Consider the following 20,749-nt stretch of genomic DNA (forward strand, 5'->3'; position numbering starts at 1 on the left):
TTTGTTATAGTTGTTTAACATGTTAATGTCTTATGTAAAGTATTTAAAGTATGGTGATGTAATTGATTTGATCCTATAATCTCGGGAATTATGGTTTGCGATAACCATGGTGAGATTATGAAGTCATGGTGGTTTATTCATATAATAATATAATCATAGTGTTGTATGTATTTTGATAGTGAATAACGGTGCGCACCGGAGAGTTTGTTATAACATAGTTTGTGGACTATCATAAATGGGAATTGATATTGGTTAACCGGAGAGTTTGTTATAACATAGTTTGTGGACTATCATAAATGGGAATTGATATTGGTTATTGTTTTGTGAGATCTCATTTTTAGTTGATCACTTTGCATAAAGGATCAATTAGGGACTTGGTTATAAAGTCAGTTGACGGGATGAGACTAAAACTCGTATAAGATCATTAACGATAGGATACCCAGTTCCCCTCTAATACAATGTTAGAGGTTGAATTCAATGTGGAAGGCATATTGTTAAGAGATTGAAGCACACAATAATTTATCCCGATGTGTGTGCTTAGACTTGCATGTTGTAAGGTTGATCTTTTGAAAAAGTGTGTTTGCAAGGACACGATGAAAAGAATCAACCTATATGAACATGAAGTACAGTCGCTTCAAGGGAGTGTGAGTTTGACTCCTGATATGTTCATGAATAGATATGGGACACTAGGCTTGTAAATAAGTGTTGGTTTTGTAACTTTATAAGTAAATTAATTTATGTATGAGTTATCTTCATGTATTCAAAATGGGTATAAAGGGTTCAATGCTTAGTCACACCCCGATACTCGAATATTTGGAATGTGTAATTTCGGAAAATTCAATCTTCGTGACATTTTCATTTATGCATAAATTGGTATGGTTTGTTAGTTTATTTAAAAATCTTGAATTACGCTTAAATGGGGGAGGAATGTTGGTAATTTAAGTGTAATTACCGGTTGGCGTATTTAAGTTTGGTTCGTAGATGGGTAATTTCTAAATAATATAATGTGAGTTCGGGAAGTACGGAGTGCACGCTTGCATAATTCATATGGAACTACGGTATAGTTTTCATTCGAATAAGTCTAACGGGTTTGAATCTGGTTGAATTTATGAAGAGTAACAACTCTTCAGAGATACATCTCCCTATACCATGCTTTGTCATTATAAATAGGGTAAATTGATAATTTATACCTTAAATAACCCGTTTTTTCAAATCTTATACCTAGGATAACTTTTTTTCAAAACTTATACCAAAAATCTTATTTTCTTCCAAACTTAATACCAAATCTCAAAAAATGACATAAAATGACGATTTTGCCCTTACTAATAAAAGTCAATCACCCTTTCTCCACCACATTAAACCTCCAACTCACACATCCACCATAACCATCACCAAAAACCACAAAAAACCACCTATCCCCCCACCGGCACCACCACTAAAGCTTGCGCCACCACCCAACAACTGTCCTACCACCACCGCTCCATCCTAGCCCCACCTCTAATTCGTCGAACATCACAACCCCCCAAACCCAGAATCTGAAAAAAATGAAAGATCAATAATAAACTCCCCAGATTTGCTCCCTAAAGAGAGATTGAAGAAGTATGAGCTAGTAAAAAAGGCTAATAACATAAGAGACTTTTGAAGGGAGGGGACAAGATTTGGGAGCTAAAATACAACTGAGGTGAAAAACTCAACCAAATACGAAGACAAATTGTTCCTCCCACACCTAAAACTCTACAAGTGGGCCCTCCCACAATGCTTTGGTGCTAGAAAACAGCAACCCACATGCATTAGACCAATTTTTTTTTGAAGTTGATTTACATATATGAGATTAGCTTAATGTAATGAAGTGAAAATGACGACGTTTTCAACTTCACTGCAAGGAGATAAGACATGGTCGTTATAGGTTAAGGGTGAAAGTAGGATGGTTCGTCGGAAGGAGGACAGTCGTGGGTGGGCGGCGTAGGCACTGATGGTGGTGCTGATGGTTTGTGGTGATGATGGTTATGGTGAATGTTTGGTTAATGGTTTTAATGGAGTAAGGAAAGAGTGGTTACCTTTTAATTAGTAAGGGCAAAACAGACATTTTACGTCTTTTTTTAAGTTTTGGTATCAATTTTGCAGGAAAATAGTATTTTTGGTATAAGTTTTGAAAAAAAGTTATCCTAGGTATAAGATTTGAAAAAACGGGTTATTTAAGGTATAAGTTATCAATTTACCCTTATAAATAGACAAAGGGATGAGAAGAATAAAAAATACAGAAAACTAATCTCATCTTCTGCATCATAGATTGATCTAACAATCTACACACAATACTTCTGAATTACTTCTTCGATTTTTGGTTTGTGCCAAAAATTAGAGGGATACCGTCTTATTTCAATAGGAAATTTGTTTTAACCCGGGCACAAATAAGGGTCGAATTATTCTATTAGGAAAGCGAAGTCGATTCGGTGTGGTTAATTATTGTCAATCCTTATTCGTGCATACTCAAATATCTAACAAGGCGTCTCGCAACAAGAACATGCCGAATTTCCGAGAGAGATACTTATTTCACAAGGTAATACTAATAATAATACAAGTATTTGTTAATTTAATAGCTCGTACAATAATAATGATCAAATAATCAATCAACAATATTGAATGAATGATGCAGATAAGCAAGCGTGAAAATGATCACGTAAAAAAAATCCCCATGCAAAATTAATTGATGATCTTGGACAAGGCAACACTACTCAATCTATTCCCTTGTCTATATCATCTGCTATATCTCAGGTTTGTATACTTTATTACTTACATGAATAATACTCTTTCCATTTCGATCATAACATACGGAGTATCCATTTTTGTATTGTGAAATTAAAGTATTGTCGTCCCGAATTACCGTATGCACTAGCTTTGTCTACTGTCGAGGGTTACAGTGGCTACGGAGCTGAAGAAAGCAACATGGAATTGAGGAAGGCAATTGATAAAACCTTCTACAAAGATAATACTCATATTACTTGCGACCAAATCTTTGTTTCCGATGGCTCACAGGTACTTTTAAAATCTAAACCCAAATATTTTCCACAATAATTTCTTTAAAACCCTCTTTTCATTTATTAATAAGAACTTGTGCTAATCTGAGCTCTCGTTAACACAGATGTTGTTGGGACCAGAAGTAAGCATAGCCATATACTGTGATAATATTTGTAGTATCTTTTATGTACTGTGATAATTTAACAAATTTTTAATTTCTTGTAAAACAGATATATGTAGATTCAAGTGTGATAATGGGCCGTGCCGGAGAGTTTGAAGAGAAAACAAGCAAGTACAAGAACATAGTATATATGAACTGTGCACCTGAAAACAATTTCTTCCCAGATTTGTCTAAAGTTCCAAGAACCGACGTGATTTTCTTCTGCAACCCGAACAATCCAACCGGTCATACTGCATCTAGGCCCCAACTCGTAGACTTTGCTAGAAAAAATGGATCAATTCTCATATGTGACTCTGCATATGCTACTTACATATCGGATGACAGTCCTAGATCCCTCTTTGAGATCCCTGGTGCTAAAGAGGTAGCAATTGAAGTATCTCCCTTCTCAAAGTTCGCGGGATTCACAGGGGTATGCTTGGGATGGACGGTGGTTCCAAAAGAACTGTCTTATGCTGATGGGTTCCCTATTATCCAAGACTATCATCGTGTCGTCTGCACAAGCTTTTGTGGTGCCTCTAACATTGCTCAAGTTGGTGGACTAGCCTGCCTCTCACCTGAAGGTTTCAAGGTCACTCTTCTTTTCTCCTTTCTCTTCTTAAATCTTAAGTGTGCTTTATCTTGACGACTGTTTGCGAGTAAGTGTGTGTACTACAAGGGGCTAACATTCAAATTCATATGTGCAGGCATTACGCTCAACAATCAAGTACTACTTGGAAAATGCCAGAATCCTAGCAGATACATTTACATCAGCTGGTTTCAGAGTGTATGGAGGCAAACATACACCATTTGTGTGGGTACATTTTCCAGGCTCAAAATCATGGGGTTTATTCGACGAGCTTCTAGGGAAAACACACATCGGGACAACACCAGGTCGAGGATTTGGCAGTAAAGGCGAAGAGTTTATCAGAGTTAGTTCCTTTGCACTAAGAGAAGTCATATATGAAGCTTCAATGAGGTTGAGAAAGCATTTCCATAAGAGTAGCGGTCTCTGTCAACAGCCTAGTATGTTCAAACGAACCACTTGGCAGAGCCTTAAAAGTAAGGAACAGTCCGGTATAGCTTGTTTGGTTTGATGCATGGTTAAGGGCCTGAGGGGTACTTGCATCACCACTAACGAAAATTTAATTTATTTCTTTATACATTATATATAGGAGTACTAAATTCATTGTAGCGTAGCACAAAATATTCCATTTATTCTACTAAATTCATTGTAGCGTAGGCGTAGCTCAAAATACTTTGTATACCCATAAAAAGAAATTTACTTTTTAATTTTCATAATCTTTAACTTATTTATTTATTTTGGTGTAAAGAGACTCTCAAGGGCTGTTTTGATCGCGACAAATTTTGAATACAACTTATAAGCACCACTCGATGACTTTACCGGTTAACTTAGCTTAGAATCTTACAAGTCATCGTATACACTACAGACAATAAAGGATCTTAATAGCTATGCTTCAATGACTGACCTTTACTGCTGATCAAGCCCTTGAAAGCTAATTCCGCTTCATATTTTGAAGAATTTGTATCCGTACTCAGAACTAGTCATCCCTTCCTCCCAATCACCCATGCTGCGGCCACCAAACACTACCTGTTTGATACCCAGGTACCTGTGCAATGATCCAACATGACTTGCCTTAGGTTCCCGTCACTTGAAGTTTTCATAATTGAAGTTTCCATAAAAAGAGGGTTCAAACAAGCTTACTCTGAGCTCAACACAGTCAAGGAATTGAGGAGAACATCGATGGCGAAATAGTCACAGGTACCAAGGTCTACCCTGTTGTTAATCCATACATATTAGCAGATTAGCAGTGCAACTGTGCAGGTATATTGAATCGAATGAGGAAACAGGTCATGTAAGTCGTACCGAAAACGGCCCCAGTTATCCTGAAACTCAACATCACTGATGTCATGAAATGACGAAGGCATCACTTTGAGACTCTTCTCTGCATCATACACAGGATTGTAGTCGATTGAGGACTTCGCCAACTAGCCATGCACAATAGAAAAAACAAGAAGGCTTTATTGATGACGACATTAACTAATCTCGCGACAACATTATTACATTCCTTCAAATTTCCAACTTCAACAATGGTATAATACTATAATGTTAACAGTATGTACATTGTACAATAGCAAAAAGTTGCGGATGGGTTATTTTGGTCTCTATTTACACTCTCCTGGAAACCAAGAAAATACTTTTTACAATCACAATAGAAAATTTGCCACAAACATAAGATCTACATTTCTACTAGCTATGGCAAATCATCAATGGAGAGCAAGTGTTCGTCAAGGAGAGCAGATCATCATTTTTCTCAAGAGAGAGCATAGGAGAACAAGCTACCGTGTGTGCATGGGGTGGGGGTACAGATTCTTCGCTCTCCATTGTTGGAGAGCTCAATTGTACATAATCTAAGAGAAACAACAGGAAAATGGGTGTACAATCTAACAAATTTAAAATGAAAAATGGGCGCAAGAGTGCAAGTAGCCCAGTTTACCCTTCAATATAAGAGCAATAAAGTCATTTTACAGCTAAGACCCGTAAAATAAATGATGAAATTTTTAGAAAAGCCGAAAAATGGAAAATTTGGTGAGTTTTTATGGACAAGATCAAGCCGATTGTAGCACCACTTATATGTAATGCCAGCTACAAGCCTACAAATAAAGGGCTTTATTTCTTCAATTCGTATGTTTTGCTTGGGTCTTGTAGTGAAACAGAACGTTAACAGAACACAGTATGTTGGGGACAAACAAGTCTCACATCGGCATGGAGAAAGAAAATTAGGCTGCTTTAAAAGCTATAGCCACCAATCCATCAGTAGGAGACTAGGAGGCCTTTTGGGAAGAGCCCAAAAGCAAAACCGTGCCGGGATTGGCCCAAAGCGGACAATATCATACAAATGTGCCAAGGTGGTGGCAACCACAATTCCAAAACTATGATATAATATCAAATTAAACATCTGCTCCTCCCTCATGGTCCATTGACCCTAAAGAAGAAAAAGCTCAGAAGACCTTCCAAACTAGTAGTAGGCAATTAGGCCTTTGAGACACTAAGGGTGTGTTTGGATTAAGGGATTTGGAGGGAAAAGAAAGGGAGGGTGAGTAGGGGATTTAAAATCCCTTGTTTGGATAGCAAACGAGGGTGGAGAGAAATGGAGAGGGAGAGATTTGGAGGGGTCCATTTTCCCTCCTCCAAGCCTAATCAAAATCTCTCCACAATAGGCAAGATTTGGAGGGAAATTGTATCCAAACAACCACACTCCATTCCCCCTCCCCCTCCCTTCTCTCCCTTTCACTTCCCTCTTTCCCCCTCCCCTCCCTTTCCATCCACCTTTGCTATCCAAACACACCCTAAGTTCCTTAGAAGGCAGAGAATCGAAACCTTCCAAAGCAATCTCAAATACATGACTCTTTGCCTGACCATGATGCCCACCCAACAACCAGAACACCAGCATGCATCTAGATCTAATAAGAAGTTTTTCTAATTCATGTCATCATGTATCTTAGCTTGGGAGCATTAGGAAAGCTTCCAGTCATACAGTCATAAACAAGGGAGTATGTAGGTGGTCACAGTGTTCCTCTCTATGAATAAAATCTCGTTTTTTTTTTTACTGTGAAGTGTGAACTACAGCCAAATTGCTCAATACTTAGCAACACTCGAAAGATGTCTAGGACATTTCATGCACAGGTTACAATAACCTCGATCCAAGCAAAAATGAAAATGAAAGCATAATTTTTAAGTGTGTATTTTGGAATCAAAACTTATCAGATGGATGGTTTCTCTAATACACGTAAACTTCAAGACTAAAGAACATCTGATGTTTAATACCTTATTTACAGGAGAAATATAGAAAACAGGATGCACACACTTCATAAGAGCTCATGACCTTTCTTGTATCCAAAATTGACATCATCATTTCAATAGAGGGATCATTATTACCTGTAAATTTTGAGAATTGAAAGACCCTAACCGCCCCATCACATACCAAGCTTGAATTACCTGGGATGTAATTCAAAGGTAAGCACGGATGTATTGCAAGACAAAGAGCATTATATCGCATTTAGAAATACTTGGTAACAAGGACATGAAGTCAGTTGGCATAGAAACTGTGCTTACACTTCCAAAGAGATCAACATCCCTATCAGAAGGGGAACCGAATAGTTCAACCCATATGTACGAGTCTAGAGGATTAAAGCTGTCAAAATGAAAAAAAAAAAATATATAAATAAAATAAATGGGTTAGGAAATATAACAATAAAAGATTATGAATAACGTAAACAGAACTCTCTCCTAAGGCTTGTAAGGAATTGTAACCATGTACACTGGTCTCTGGTAATATTGTAAGGAAATTACCGTCTCTATAGATCAAGCAACAAATGCAAGTTGGACCTTACCCTATTCCTATATTGATAACAGATACATGTTCTGCGTTCACATCCAATAAGTGGTATCTATCATTTTTAGGACACAAGATAATAATACAGGTAGAAACTGATTTGTGCCCTGCTGTTTTTTTATATGTTCCAAAATTGCGGGGAGTGGTAATTCATATACATGTAAACTATAGATTACCGTCTCTATAGATCAATCAACAAATAAAGTTTCTAGTGAAGTATGAAGAAACATTCATAATACTTGCTGTAAGTACATCATTGACTTTTTAGTCAATCACGTAACAGAACTGTAATTGAACAGGTAAGCTAGAAAAAAATTGCTTCTTACTCTCTGAAGGCGACTTTGAAGGCCAGGACAGAACCAGTCTTGGATTTTTGAAAGTCCTGCCCCTTCTTCCTAACCCTTTGTTCAACCTTATCGACAATTTAATCTGTATCAGACATTTTTTGACAAAAAACTAAACAAAAAGAGAGCAGGAAACATCAACGAAGAAAACTATGAGCTGAAATCTGTAACATATAATTGAATTTCCTAGGAGTTAAATTTTAGAGTATCCTTAAGGTGCGAAGGAACCCCATGTAGCTTAGTGATTCATGATGTAATTTCTTTGTACTAGGATATTAGTAGTACTGATAGGACACACACTTGAAGAACACAATTTGGTACAAAGAACATATGTTGCACCAAGGAAAGAAAACCCAGAAAAAAGATTGCAAATTAACTATAAGCTGGGTTGGTGTTATTATTGTCTAGATTGCTGTGGTATAACACACCTTTTTTTCTACTTTAAAGGCTATAACAATTAACAAACAGGAAGATGTAAAACAGGTATATGACTTTGGTGTGTTATTGTATCAATCTTCTATTCAAAATAGGGTAGCTAAAAACTTGCAACCATGTGGAGCTAACCCTTTAAGAAAAACTATACAGAAACTTCTATCAGACTGTCCACCTGTCGTACATGTACGACCAAAGTAACCCTATAAACAAATGAAGATTATTATATCAGGTTAAAGATTGGTCTCACATGTGAAACAAGCTCATACAAAACTCATGGAAATAAATAGGATTGTCAAGCCCACACCGCAAGTAAAAATCTCGCGTCTCAAAAAGTTTTGCCAAATTTTCACTTTGCTTTGTACCAAAATAATAAACAAAACCAAAGACGTCAAATCAAAGGACAAAATGACGTGACCAGTTTAGATATATCTTGTTTTACTAAAATGGAGCTGAAATTGAATATGGCAACTAGTGCTGCAATAAAGGAAGCATGACAGGAGGCTCAAGCATTTCGATTGAATAATCATTTGATGATTACAGCAAGTATTTAAATTCACGTGAGACTAACCCTGAAACCTGAATGGCCAAGCAGTCCCCGAGCCTAACCATAACACTAGCTTAAGTTGAAAAGTGATGCTACCAACCGTAGGCAAAGAATAATACGTCCACTACTAGCGCGTTTAACCTTATAGACTTAAATTGAAAAGTGATACTTCACAATTTTACTAAACTAGAATTCTTGAAGCTCAACCAAAGACTATTCAACAAAGTTGCGCAGAGTCGGAATAAAATGCAGTGTATCGAGCTGAATCAAACAACAGAAAGAATAACAACTGATATAAACTTGAACAGTAAATGAAGCTTTGCTACACTCAATTGAACTGATTGGAACTAAACTGAATTGAACTACCCTTATTGAATCGAACCTCCTTCATTGTTATTTAAACAAGAAACACGCCTGCCTGTACCAGAAAGATACTCCCTCCGTCTCAGTCATTTGTTTTACTTTTATTATTCTTTGTGAGGGATATTTTAATTAAAGATAAACAAACGATTGGGACGGCGGGAGTAGTTCACAAGTACGATTTCAAACCAACAGATGAATGAATAAAACAAATACACCAAGACGGATAAAATTAAACAGTAAGTTGCTTAAGACGGATAGTGCCCGTCTTAAATGAGAATTTGTGGAAAAAAAAAAAAAGTACCCTTTGGCGCATGAGTTCAGGATCACCAATACTATCACCAAGCACAGCCCTTAACTCAGCATCATTCTTACACGCATCTTCCAACACTCTGCAGAAATTTAAACAAATGACGGAGACGGAGGAAGTATTGAACAAGAGACAAGGAACGGAAAGAGGAAGAGACAGTACTTGGCCCAAGAGGGATAATTATGAAGGCGGTCATGTTGACGGCGGTGTTTTTCTTCGCGCAATTTAACAAGACGTCTTCCTCTAGCGCTTGTTCCGGACCCTTTCGCCTCGCCGCGGGTACTGTCAGGCGACGGTGTCGAAGAGGATACAATGGAGTTGGGTTTCCATGAATGGTGATTGCATGTGTTGGACAAGGAGAGGTGAATTGTATGGGTGAATGAACAAGACAATGACTGCATTTGTATACTTCAACTCTTGCCAAGCTTGAGGAACCAACCAGAGGTTTTAGCTTAGTTACTTCGCTAGATATTTAAGCTCAATTCATATTTCTTTACCTATTTTATTTCGAGTATTTCAGTCAATTGTTTATCTTTCTACTTTAGGAATGCTTTTAGTAGGCAATTTGATCATGCACAATCCGAACTCAATTTAGTCATTTATCATCTAATTATCGGTATCTCCTCTATCCAGGGTCATTGTGCGAAAATAAAAGGTAAATAAACCGGAACCAAGGGAGTACCAAACAACAAAATTTCACCCGAATTTTAGTGACGTTTTCAAAATGAAGTGTAAAAATATACACTAAATAATTAACAAGTTAATTATCCCAACATTTTGTAACTTTTGTCAGGTGGGTTCATGAGTCATAGCCCTACTGAAAAAATATTCATAAAAGGAAAGTCTCTCTTGATTAGGGAGACCACAAACTATAGACGGATATATACGTCTAAAATGAATGACGGGTCAAATATGCTTAATGTGTTACGAAGTATATTTTTGGAGACCACCATGCAACTTGTTGCTTATTTTATGCTTAAAGTGGGTGAATATTTAGTCCGTCTATAATTATAAATGGATATCTCTCTTCTATAATGAGAATTTGTGAATTCTTAGTTAAGACATTTATTTTAGAGGCATTTTGGCCAAACTACCCCGACAACAATACAACATAACTTGTCTTAGATCCATTTCACTGCATTACAGTCTCAAAATTGATACATTATTCATTCTGTCACTACCCGGACAACATAGCCCAAATCATAAATATCACCTCTAATTATCTTTACTTAGCTAATGACATGAATTGGGAAAAATATAGAGGCGAAGAACAAAATTGATCAGTAATCACTGTCACTTCAAAATATCTGTGCTGCAGGGCTTGCCCGATGATAATATCTTTCAATCTCCGTTCAAATGAATTAAGAGAACACATATTAGAGCATCCTTCTTTACATCGTGAAGTTTATGCAGATCTCTCTCTCAACATTACTGTAGCAACAGTATAGACTCCATGAAAGCTTATAACAAAATACAAATTTACAGCAAAGGAAGCAACATGGCAACACCGAAGGTTGGACCAAGCTTCATATTCTATTTCCTGTCCGACCCCTGCGAACTGAACAAGTTCGGATATGTAAACACTGATTCATCATCCATTGATGGTATCCTCTCTGGTTGTCGTGTTGGTGACTCTTGTTTCAAGAAATTATCAGCTGAAGTAGAGGTATCCAGACCCGTTACGCCCTGAGTGCCATATCTTGACCTGTTTTCAGTTGGATTATCATATGTATCGTCGTCACCGAAAGGATTATCATCCACTTGAAGCTTTCCCCTATCTGTCGAGAGATCCGAATTGCTTGCATGGAATGGTTTGTCAGTAGACATGTCGAAACCAGGCACATCATTTTCTGTGTCGGAGTCGCTCTTGCTCTTGCAGAGCTCGGAAATCCTAAGCTCTGTAAGGCTAGCAGCGGCACGAGCAGCAGCTGCTGCACGCTCAGCAGACTCAGCGGCGGCCTTGGCAGCTGCTAAAACGTCTTTCAAGTCTACATTTGCATCAGATCTGGTCCTTCGAGGATTGGACAATTGACTGCTTTCACTGTTTTCCCAGAGGGGACGCGATTCTGGTGACACTGAGGGGAAATCAATGGACGGGCTCGACTTGGTTATGGCCGGGGCAATGAATGGCACAAATTGTTTACTCGTCTCTAGATAGGTCGAAGGCTTGGTTGACTCAACTGATGCTGATGACATTGAGGGGGGCTCAACGGGTGGGGCAGACTGAGTTAGGCCTGGGACGATGAATGGAACAAATTGCTTACCAATCTCAGGATTGGCAGAAGACTTCAGTGATTCATCCTCGGCAGCATGAAATGTGTTACCAGGATCTACAGAAGTTGGTGATGTATATGGTTCTGTGTGCGGAGCTGATGGTTGTGGTGAGGCCATTTCTGGACCAGCATTTGGCCTTAAGGGCATTTTTGGAACTTCCGGAAATTCTAATTCATCAAAGTCTTCTTCAGATTCCGAATGCTCATAAACAGCATGAGTTGATGTGGACTGCAAAATTTCTTCATTCTCCTTGGGAAGAGGGACCTTAGATCCACTGACAAATTGTGTTGGCCCATTCTGGGAAGCAAATACAGAGTATACAAGTATTAGAAAAAAAACAATGAAGAGAACATAAATTTATAGGAACAGTTCCACGTAAGAATTCCTGAAGTTGGGACTAATTTCACTTTGGTGACACAGAATTTAAACAAAAATTTCTCACTTCGATGACCTGAGAATCGAAGACATGAACAATTTGTCACATTGATGACTTGAGAAACGAAAATTCATATACTTTCTCTATGATGACCACCGGTGGCATAAGGTGTTACATGGCAAAGTTCATCTGAAATAACAATGATTACCGTATACCGAAGCGCAAACAACAGCATTAAGGTAAATATTAAGGTTACTTGAATGAAATTTGGTGGATATTTGTTACTTGAGTGAAATTTGGTTGATATTAAACCTCAGGGCACCCCTGTGGAATCAACCAAAAAAGGTGGAATATACTTAATCCTCAACAAACCAAATTGAAAAGTTTTATGACTAAGATAGCAACGAAGTTAATACCCACCAGCAAATCCTCATGGGACTTGAAAAGTTCAGTTTCAGAAGGAGCTGGATCCCAATCTATTTCATGCTCCTCGGCTATATCTTTTAACAACTTCAATTTCTTTTCAGCAGAAGGGGCACGGACAGATAACAACTCTACTAGCTGCACAAGCAACGAATTCTAATTACATCTACAATAAAAGGACAACAACAACAACATCAGAGCCCTAATCCCAAAATGATTTGGGTCGGCTGACATGAATCATCTTTTAGAATCGTCCATGGGTGAACGCACGCCTCAAAAAGCGAAAATGAAGAAAAGAAAAGGTGAAAAATAAAAGGGAAGTGAAACATAATACAAAAGCAAGGTAAACTTATACTCCCTCCTATTCACCATTTTCTTCCCCTTTCCTTTTTGCACAAGAAATAAGAAATTGAATTTGGACCACACAAAACACACTACCTCACATGCTATTAAATTTGGACCACACAAATCAAACCAAAAAAGGAAATAGGGAAGAAAACGTGAATAATCCGTTTAAGGAAATAGAGAAGAAAATGGTGAATAGGAGGGAGTATGTTTTAAAATCGAAGTCCGGATTTCTTTTATAAAAACTTAAAATTTAAATCGAGAATAAAGATTAAAACGATTTTGAAAACCGAAGTATAACTTAAGGGTCCGGAATACCTTAGAAGTGAACCAAGTATTATATTAATATATAAAAAAGTTGTTTGTAAAAAGGTGTAATAAATCCGAAAAGAACAAATACATTTTTAAAAATTAAATAAAAACATTAAATATTTCAAATAACGTCAAATATTAAAAATCCACATGTATCATTTCCCTCCATTGTGCCTTCTCCGTCACCATTCCCTCATCAAGCCCGAGAAATCTCATATCGTGCTCTAGCACTCTCAGCCATGTCTGTTTTGGTCTCCCTCTACCTCTAGCAACCTTTTCTGTTCCCCAGGTCTCCAACCTCGTAACTGGTGCGTCCATAGGTCTCCTTCTCACATGGCCAAACCATCTTAGTCGGTTTTCCATCATCTTGTCCTCTATTGGGGCCACTTTCACCTTTTCCCTTGTCACCTCATTCCTTAATCGATCTTTTCTTGTATGGCCGCACATCCACCTCAACATACGCATCTCCGCCACACTCATCTTTTGAATGTGACAATGTTTCACGGCCCAACACTCGGAGCCGTAAAGTACGGCAGGCCTAACTGCCGATTGATACAATTCAAGGGAAGGAATAAGTAATACCTGCCGATTAACACCACAATCTGGCATAAGCTCTGATGCAGCGGCTACAAATTCTTTCCCATATTTGGAAACAAATGCTAACTGTACTTGAAGCAATTCAGGCAGATCTGCACATCTTGGTGCTGCAAAACAGATGCTAGATATTGCTTCTTTCAAGTCCAGTGGACATTCCCTGACCAATTTTAACATCAAATAAGGAAATAAAGAATCTGAGTTTAAAAGGAATCCATTTAATGCACTCCAAGAGGTTGACACCCACATACAAAAAAGAGGGCTAGAAAAAAATGTTTAAAGTGCAGTAACATAAGACGGTCAATAACAGGCTGAGCAAAAAATCCGATTATCCGAACCGATTCGATATCCGATCCGCATCCGATCCGAAAAATCGGATACCTGATCCGAAAAAGACATTCGGATCGGATATCCGATCCGAAAATTTCGGATACGGATCGGATATCATTTTAAAAAGTTTCGGATATCCGTATCCGATCCGAAACTTAACTTTTTACCTTTTTTTTTCCAAAAAGTTGAAATCTACTCGTCACTTTTGGGCCATCAAAAGCCAGGAATTTATTTACCTTAACTACGTTGGGCCTTAATCTAACAAAGCCTACCTTATATATACACACATGCCTTAACCCTTGAATTTACTTTCATTTTTACAGTTGTCTATACCTACATCAGCCGCACTTGTCTTCAGTCTTCACTTGTGCTTTCTTCTTCTCTCTTTTCACTCATGCACTTGTCTCTCCTTCACTCAAATTTTTGTGTTTAATCATTCTAATGGTTTAAGCAAATTGATCGCCATTTCCAGATTTTCATCCTCACCATGCACAATTTTACATTCGTTAGAGGTTTCCAGTTGGTTTCTCGTCACCCCTCTGCTCCGCCTTTATACATCACCATCCAAGGCGGCACAACCAGATTTCACCAACCATATCATTTAATTGATGGTTTTGTTTTAAAGTTTCTTTAACCCATTAAATTCGAGTAGATTTAGGTTTCTTTGTACTATAGTATTGTGTCAAATTCAAGCAATCTGTAATTTAATTTGTTTAAGTTCATTACAAAAAAAAAAAAGACCGTGTGTATGATAATTTCTGGAAAAAGGAAGACAAGCTGTTGTAGAAAAAGACAAAGGACTTGGAAAATTTCAATTGTAATTAAAAAATCAATTTTTTTCTCATAATCGGATCAGATATCGGATAATCGGGTATCCGATCCGATATTTTCGGATACTAAAAGTTGGATATCCGAAAAGTTCGGATCGGATATCGGATAGTGAAAATATGAATTTTCGGATCGGATATCCGATCCGAAAATCCAATTCGGATCGGATATCCGATCCATGCTCTGCCGTCAAGTAGATCAGGACAGATTGCTCGAATTACCATTCGCGGTCTTTGGATGAGATGAGTAGAGGTATCAGCCTGAACTAAAAGAAGGGCTCTGTGTGACGAATAGATGATGCATAGCATATTGCTAACTCTAAGCACAGAAGGGTTCACTCTAAAACAGGGAATCTCTAATAAAATTATCATACCCTAAAGTCAGAAAGGTCTATTCAAACATTTCAACAACCAGTAGTCTTGAATTGTGGAATTTGGAGGGAAGCTAAAGAAGAAATGAAGAATCCTTGTGTAGAATTCAGACAGCATCCAATTTTCCACCTTACAGAACTCAAATTGGTCCCACAACAGAGAGATATGGAACGAAACTCCTACACTGCTGCTTCTCCCACTGTCATTTGTTTAACTCTCTCTTCCCAGTCCCACCTTCATCCATAGACATACTCTTTTCCCCTCCCCTGTCCTCTTCTTTGGGGAAACAGGAAGTGATATTTTCTCTCCTTCCCTTTATTCTCTCCAATTTTCTTCTAAAACAAACTTTTGGCAATAAACACAAACAAATAGGCGACTTACGGGCTCCAGGCCAACCAGGAGCACGTCTAGGGGGGGAGTTAATAATGCCAAAAGACAATTTAAACAAGATCTCACATGACTATCTTTTATGTTGTATATTAGAAGTTGTATTGAAGATTTTCCTCACTTATGAATAGTGCCCAAAAAGCAAACGTATACAATTCAGGAACGGAGGAAGTAATTCACAACTGAGGGGACATACTGTTTTTGCTAATAATTCATCCTTACCAAAGGAACTTTTCAGCCCATGTCCGCACCCTTTCACTTTACATGTTTTAGACAGCTAAAAATATAGTGGTACATTTGGATCACTGCATTATATGACGGTAGGATCATAAAAGGCTTGCTTAAGTAGACATTCAGAAGCGGTGTGGCGATAATGAGTGCATATTATGATCTCAGTAAGTCAGTAAAACGGACAGTTAATTAAACAGCTGTCAGCTGTTGCACCCTCGGATTAACAAAGATGAGGGCATAAAAAGTGGAGCTTTGAGAAGGGTTCTTGGTTGATGGTTCTCTAACCATAGAGGTGGTTCCACAGTTAAAAAATTTGGTGTCACAAGTTTGGTCAGCCGCAGTGCATTTCGAACGAGTTATAAAGATTTAAAGCTTAACACGACAGGAATTTGCGGTAGAGCCATAGTTATGGCAATGGCAATGGCAATACAACTGACACTCAGATTCCAGACAGAGACCAAAAATTAATACAATGGGTGATGCTTCCTATGTTACATTGAATTGTATACATAATACATTTAGGCCCGTTCCATTTAATTGTAAACGCTTCCGTTTATGGTAAGTTATAACCTTACTAAATGACCAAATTACCCTCGCCCACTATACCCTTAACGCCATCAATTCCTCACATGCCAGTCCTCTTACCTCATCACCACAAAACCCCCATCCAACCCGAGCACCACCCTTTAACACCATCCCAACCCATCCACCTCCACCTATTTTCCCTAGACCCACCATCCCTTTCGCCACCCTCAACGAAAGCCTCACCTCCACTATGGGCACCATCCCTTTCACCGCCCTTCGTCCATGATCCCACTTCCACCATTCCACAACCCCTCACCCATGAATCCACCACCCATCTCTTCACATCATCACCACGCCTCCTTCACCTAGTGGCCCCAATTCTTCCACCACCACCACTATGTCGTCCACCTAAAAAACCCAACACTTTAGATCTGTAAGTAGGTCGCCATGTTGGTGGTGCGAAAAGAGGCGGCGTAAAGGTGTTCAGGAGGTGGAATGGGAGGTGCAGAGTTACTGTTTCGGAGGTGTGAAAAGACAACGTGATGGTGGATAAGTGGATGTGGTTGTCACTTGTCCGGATGCATTGTGATGGTGGTTGGGTCTGGAGGCGGCACAAAGATGCTGGCCTGGAATGAAGGGGTGGTAGGATTTAACGTTTCCGGTGTGGCGGTGGGTATTAATGGTGGTGGGTGAGATGAGGTTGGTGGCGGGGGATGAGGGAGACGGAGAAAGTGGAAGTGAGTGAAAGGGTAAAGATGACATTTAACACCATGACTCCATCTAATTTGGACTCTTCAAAAAACTTGTGCAAAAAGCAAACGTATACAAGCTATTGGAACGGAGGAAGTACAACTTAGTGATAATCTGGATGAGAGAAAGCTTTGGTTAATAAAGCCTCAATGGGAGTGTGCAGGTCTTTAAGATTAAACGATGAATTTGTACCAGTTACCACCCTAAACCTTAACACCTTTAGAAACTCGCATTGGCAAATGGGCTTGTCCCCACCGATCCCACCTCGGCCACAGGGTCCTTTAATTGATATTGACATTAAAACGAACAAATCTCACATTAGACAGAACTTAAGACAGTGTTCCCAAACTCTGTTGAGGAAAATTAATGAACACACATTATAAAATACCATAACTCATAATGATTAAGGGCTTGTTTAGATGGAGGGAATAGAGGGAAGAGAAGAGGAGGAATGCAAATTCTCTTGTTTGGCTAACAAATAGGATTTGAGAGATATAGAGTGATCCATTTTCCCAGCTCAAGCCTAATCAAAATCCCTCATAGCATAGAAAATATTTGGAGGGAAACTTTCTTATATCATTTCCCCTTTCCTCACCTTCCCTTCCTTCCTCCTCCCCTCCTCTTCCCTCCTCAAATGTTAGCACACACACTTTAAGTGCCTTGGCAAAGGAGTAGATCAAGAAAGGTTAAGAGCGTGATCCCATTCAGCAAGGACCACAAACCTAGTCCCTAAAACTCTAAAAGCATTATACAACTTTGTCATATTATATTTCAGGGGAAACACGCCATACAGATTTTGTATGAAAGCACTTCAACAGCATTAATATTTCCAAATCGTGTCGCAACAAAAAAGTAAATCTCCAGATATAACTAAAGCTCAGAACCCTAGGTAAGGACTCATTCCATAAAAATGGCATTCCTTCAGTGATGGTACAGTTCCTACCTACATTGCCTCATCAAATTGATGCATTTGTAATGAACCATCCGTTTAAGCCCAAATAAGGAGACGCTGAATAATAACAATTCCAAACTGAAACTATAGCATTTCATGATTTAACCATGTTGTATGTCAAAGCATGGTGCCCATGTTTGAGGTTAAGGCTAAAGAGCTCCGATGTACTCTGTACTATTCCTTAAATGATGAGTTGCACTTAAAGTGCTAAGCTTGGTGAGAGCAAGGGCTTATGTAGTTTCAGGGTTTATGGGTGAAAAACAAGTGTCAGAAGTCAAAACAAAGCCAATGTCTAATAGCTTTAGATTGACGCGGAGACCTGTACACTGGTGACCACCCCAAGAGTAAGATGCCCTACCCAGGACTATCAACGGCATGTAAAAGGCCTGTCTTTCTTGTCAATAAATTGATTTTGCACATTATGATTGACCCTTTACCCATCAGTTCATGAAGACGGTTGTCTTCTTGATTAGGGACAAAACAAACACATAACTCAACATTACACTCCCACATTCAAGCCAAGCCAGCAGAGAACAAAAGCAAACCTTTGGGACTCAATAATGGGAAGACGGACAGATATAAGCTCGCAGAAGAGTTCAATGATCTCTTGTGCCGCCAACATATTCTCCTCTCTAATTATATGCTCAACCTGATTTACACAATAAACCACAAAACACAGAAAACCACAGTCAAATTTTAACACGATCACCCTATATCAAGTAGGCAAAGAACGAACTATTCTATGAGTCTTACCCGAATGCGAGCAGTGGCTTCTTGACCAGACTCAAGAAGCTTAGCAATATCCCTGCGCATTTGCTTAAGTTGAAGCTCTCTCCGGTTTCTCAACAACTTGATTCTTGGAATTGTAAGCTTCAATAATGTTTTACTGGCAAAAATCACACCCAACCAAGAAATTAAAAGAAATCTATATCAGAAGCAAGTTAACTAAAACATAAACCTTTGTATGCCCCTTAACTAATACTCTTTCCGTCTCAGTCATTTGTTTACCTTTTATATTCATTGTGAGGAGTATTTTAATAAAAGGTAAAGAAATGATTGCAATGGAGGGAGTAGCAATCAACTTAATTCGAATAATACACTATTAATAGCAATCATCTTAATTCGAATAATCTTTCTAGAACCGAAAGACACTAATAGCAATCATCTTAATCCGAATACACTACTATAAATATTGACATGTATGCCCCTTAACTAAAACCCAAATATGCAAGATTGGTATTGGCAAGAAATCCTTGGAAAGTCGATAATTCAATTCCTCCAAATTACATTCCTCACAGATTTGGGGCGACTAAACTTCAATTATAACCCCATATCTATATTCATCAGCTAAATCCTAAGATTTGGTATAATCACAACAAACAAGAAGAATAGAAAATACTCCCTCCGTCTCAATCATTGTTTACCTCTGATTAAAATACCCGCCACAATGAATATAAAAGGTAACCAAATGACTGAGACGGAAAGAGAGTAATAATTAAGGTATAAGAAATTTGTACCATTTAGAAGCCTTAAATCCTTTGTTAAGGAAAGCATCAAGCATCGACATGATCAGCCAAAATTAAAGAATCACACCTACAATTACAATATATTCATCAGAAAACCAAATTGATGAGGAATTAAATTAAAATAAAGTGTGAATCAATCACCTGGTAATAATAAATAAACTGTGATGTTTGATAAAAGAGAAAGCCGCGTAAATAATTGAAGAGTCGGATTTAATATATGAAGGAAGGGATGCTTAGGAGCTAAGGGAGAGGAGACGAGAGGAGAGGAGAGATACTGACAGACCAAGATCGTTGTTGTATACTTAACGTGTGTATGATCATTTTCTTATGCCCCCAATTTTTAATTCGTAATTTATTTTCGCAATACAATTTTTACTCATTTCAATACATTTTACTCACTTTTTTCCATTTTATACCCTTCCCTAAAATTCAACCTTATTCTCTCCCTCACCTATTCTCTCCCTTACTAACTCTCTAACCTCTTAATTTAAGAAGAATTCTACAATAATGGATGATAATTTGTATGTAACGAGTTTTAATTCGTTAATTTCGTAACAATGAATCAAATTAATTGTTTTCGTGCAATTTTAATGGCTTTTTTATAATTAATTTAGACTTTATGTTAAAAATTATTTAGGGTTTGTTTTAATTGATAATGGATAGTTAATGATTATGATGATCGCTGCCTGCGCGTCGCCGACAATAGTGGCGGTCGTCGCCGACTAGAGGGCCGGTATACGGGTTCCGGTGGGCGACGAGTGTGTGGGGGCAGGGCTTAAAGGCGGTGGAGAGGGAAGGAGAAGAAGGTAAAGGAAATGGTGGTAAATGGACAGCGGTGATCGACCGGGGAGGTGGGGCAGACATGAGTGCTGGTCGTCGGTGATCTTGGGTGTCCGTCCGGTGGCTGGAGATGAGCAGAAAAGAGGGTGGTAGGGGCTGTCA

At 38.4% G+C, this 20,749-nt stretch overlaps 3 protein-coding genes across 3 annotated transcripts; 1 reads left to right on the forward strand and 2 right to left on the reverse strand.

Annotated features, from left to right (window-relative positions):
* The first annotated feature begins 1,972 nt into the window (after nt 1-1,972).
* On the forward strand, nt 1,973-3,921 carry LOC141607419 (aminotransferase ALD1, chloroplastic-like). Its single transcript, XM_074426770.1, has 4 exons — nt 1,973-2,038; nt 2,863-3,033; nt 3,140-3,157; nt 3,246-3,921. The coding sequence occupies exons 1-4, from the start codon at nt 1,973-1,975 to the stop codon at nt 3,816-3,818; spliced, it is 828 nt and encodes a 275-aa protein (XP_074282871.1). The 3' UTR covers nt 3,819-3,921.
* A 537-nt stretch (nt 3,922-4,458) lies between these two features.
* On the reverse strand, nt 4,459-10,081 carry LOC141605473 (uncharacterized). Its single transcript, XM_074424260.1, has 8 exons — nt 9,746-10,081; nt 9,578-9,665; nt 7,917-8,002; nt 7,311-7,389; nt 7,134-7,193; nt 5,061-5,182; nt 4,899-4,970; nt 4,459-4,803 (listed from the first exon to the last, which is right to left on the reverse strand). The coding sequence occupies exons 1-8, from the start codon at nt 9,982-9,984 to the stop codon at nt 4,701-4,703; spliced, it is 849 nt and encodes a 282-aa protein (XP_074280361.1). The 5' UTR covers nt 9,985-10,081; the 3' UTR covers nt 4,459-4,700.
* Nucleotides 10,082-10,863: 782 nt separating this feature from the next.
* Nucleotides 10,864-20,181, reverse strand: LOC141605472 (uncharacterized). Its single transcript, XM_074424259.1, has 7 exons — nt 19,949-20,181; nt 19,799-19,874; nt 19,035-19,167; nt 18,827-18,930; nt 13,896-14,067; nt 12,654-12,794; nt 10,864-12,154 (listed from the first exon to the last, which is right to left on the reverse strand). Exons 2-7 carry the CDS (start codon nt 19,846-19,848, stop codon nt 11,117-11,119), a joined length of 1,638 nt encoding a protein of 545 aa, XP_074280360.1. The 5' UTR covers nt 19,849-19,874; nt 19,949-20,181; the 3' UTR covers nt 10,864-11,116.
* Between the last annotated feature and the right edge of the window lie 568 nt (nt 20,182-20,749).

Source organism: Silene latifolia, chromosome 10 (assembly GCF_048544455.1).
Source record: "Silene latifolia isolate original U9 population chromosome 10, ASM4854445v1, whole genome shotgun sequence".
In the NCBI taxonomy this organism is placed as follows: Eukaryota; Viridiplantae; Streptophyta; class Magnoliopsida; order Caryophyllales; family Caryophyllaceae; genus Silene; species Silene latifolia.

Coding starts and splice junctions, on each gene's coding strand:
- LOC141605472 (XM_074424259.1), bottom strand. CDS start 19,848: ATGTCGATGCTTGATGCTTTCCTTAACAAAGGATTTAAGGCTTCTAAA. Junction 18,931..19,034: donor AAGCCACTGCTCGCATTCGG/GTAAGACTCATA, acceptor TGTGTAAATCAG/GTTGAGCATATAATTAGAGA. Junction 12,155..12,653: donor AGTCCCATGAGGATTTGCTG/GTGGGTATTAAC, acceptor TTTGCTTCCCAG/AATGGGCCAACACAATTTGT.
- LOC141605473 (XM_074424260.1), bottom strand. CDS start 9,984: ATGCAGTCATTGTCTTGTTCATTCACCCATACAATTCACCTCTCCTTG. Junction 8,003..9,577: donor CTGAACTCATGCGCCAAAGG/GTACTTTTTTTT, acceptor ATTGTCGATAAG/GTTGAACAAAGGGTTAGGAA. Junction 7,194..7,310: donor ATGTTGATCTCTTTGGAAGT/GTAAGCACAGTT, acceptor ATTACATCCCAG/GTAATTCAAGCTTGGTATGT.
- LOC141607419 (XM_074426770.1), top strand. CDS start 1,973: ATGGTGGTGCTGATGGTTTGTGGTGATGATGGTTATGGTGAATGTTTG. Junction 2,039..2,862: donor TGGTTAATGGTTTTAATGGA/GTAAGGAAAGAG, acceptor GTGAAATTAAAG/TATTGTCGTCCCGAATTACC.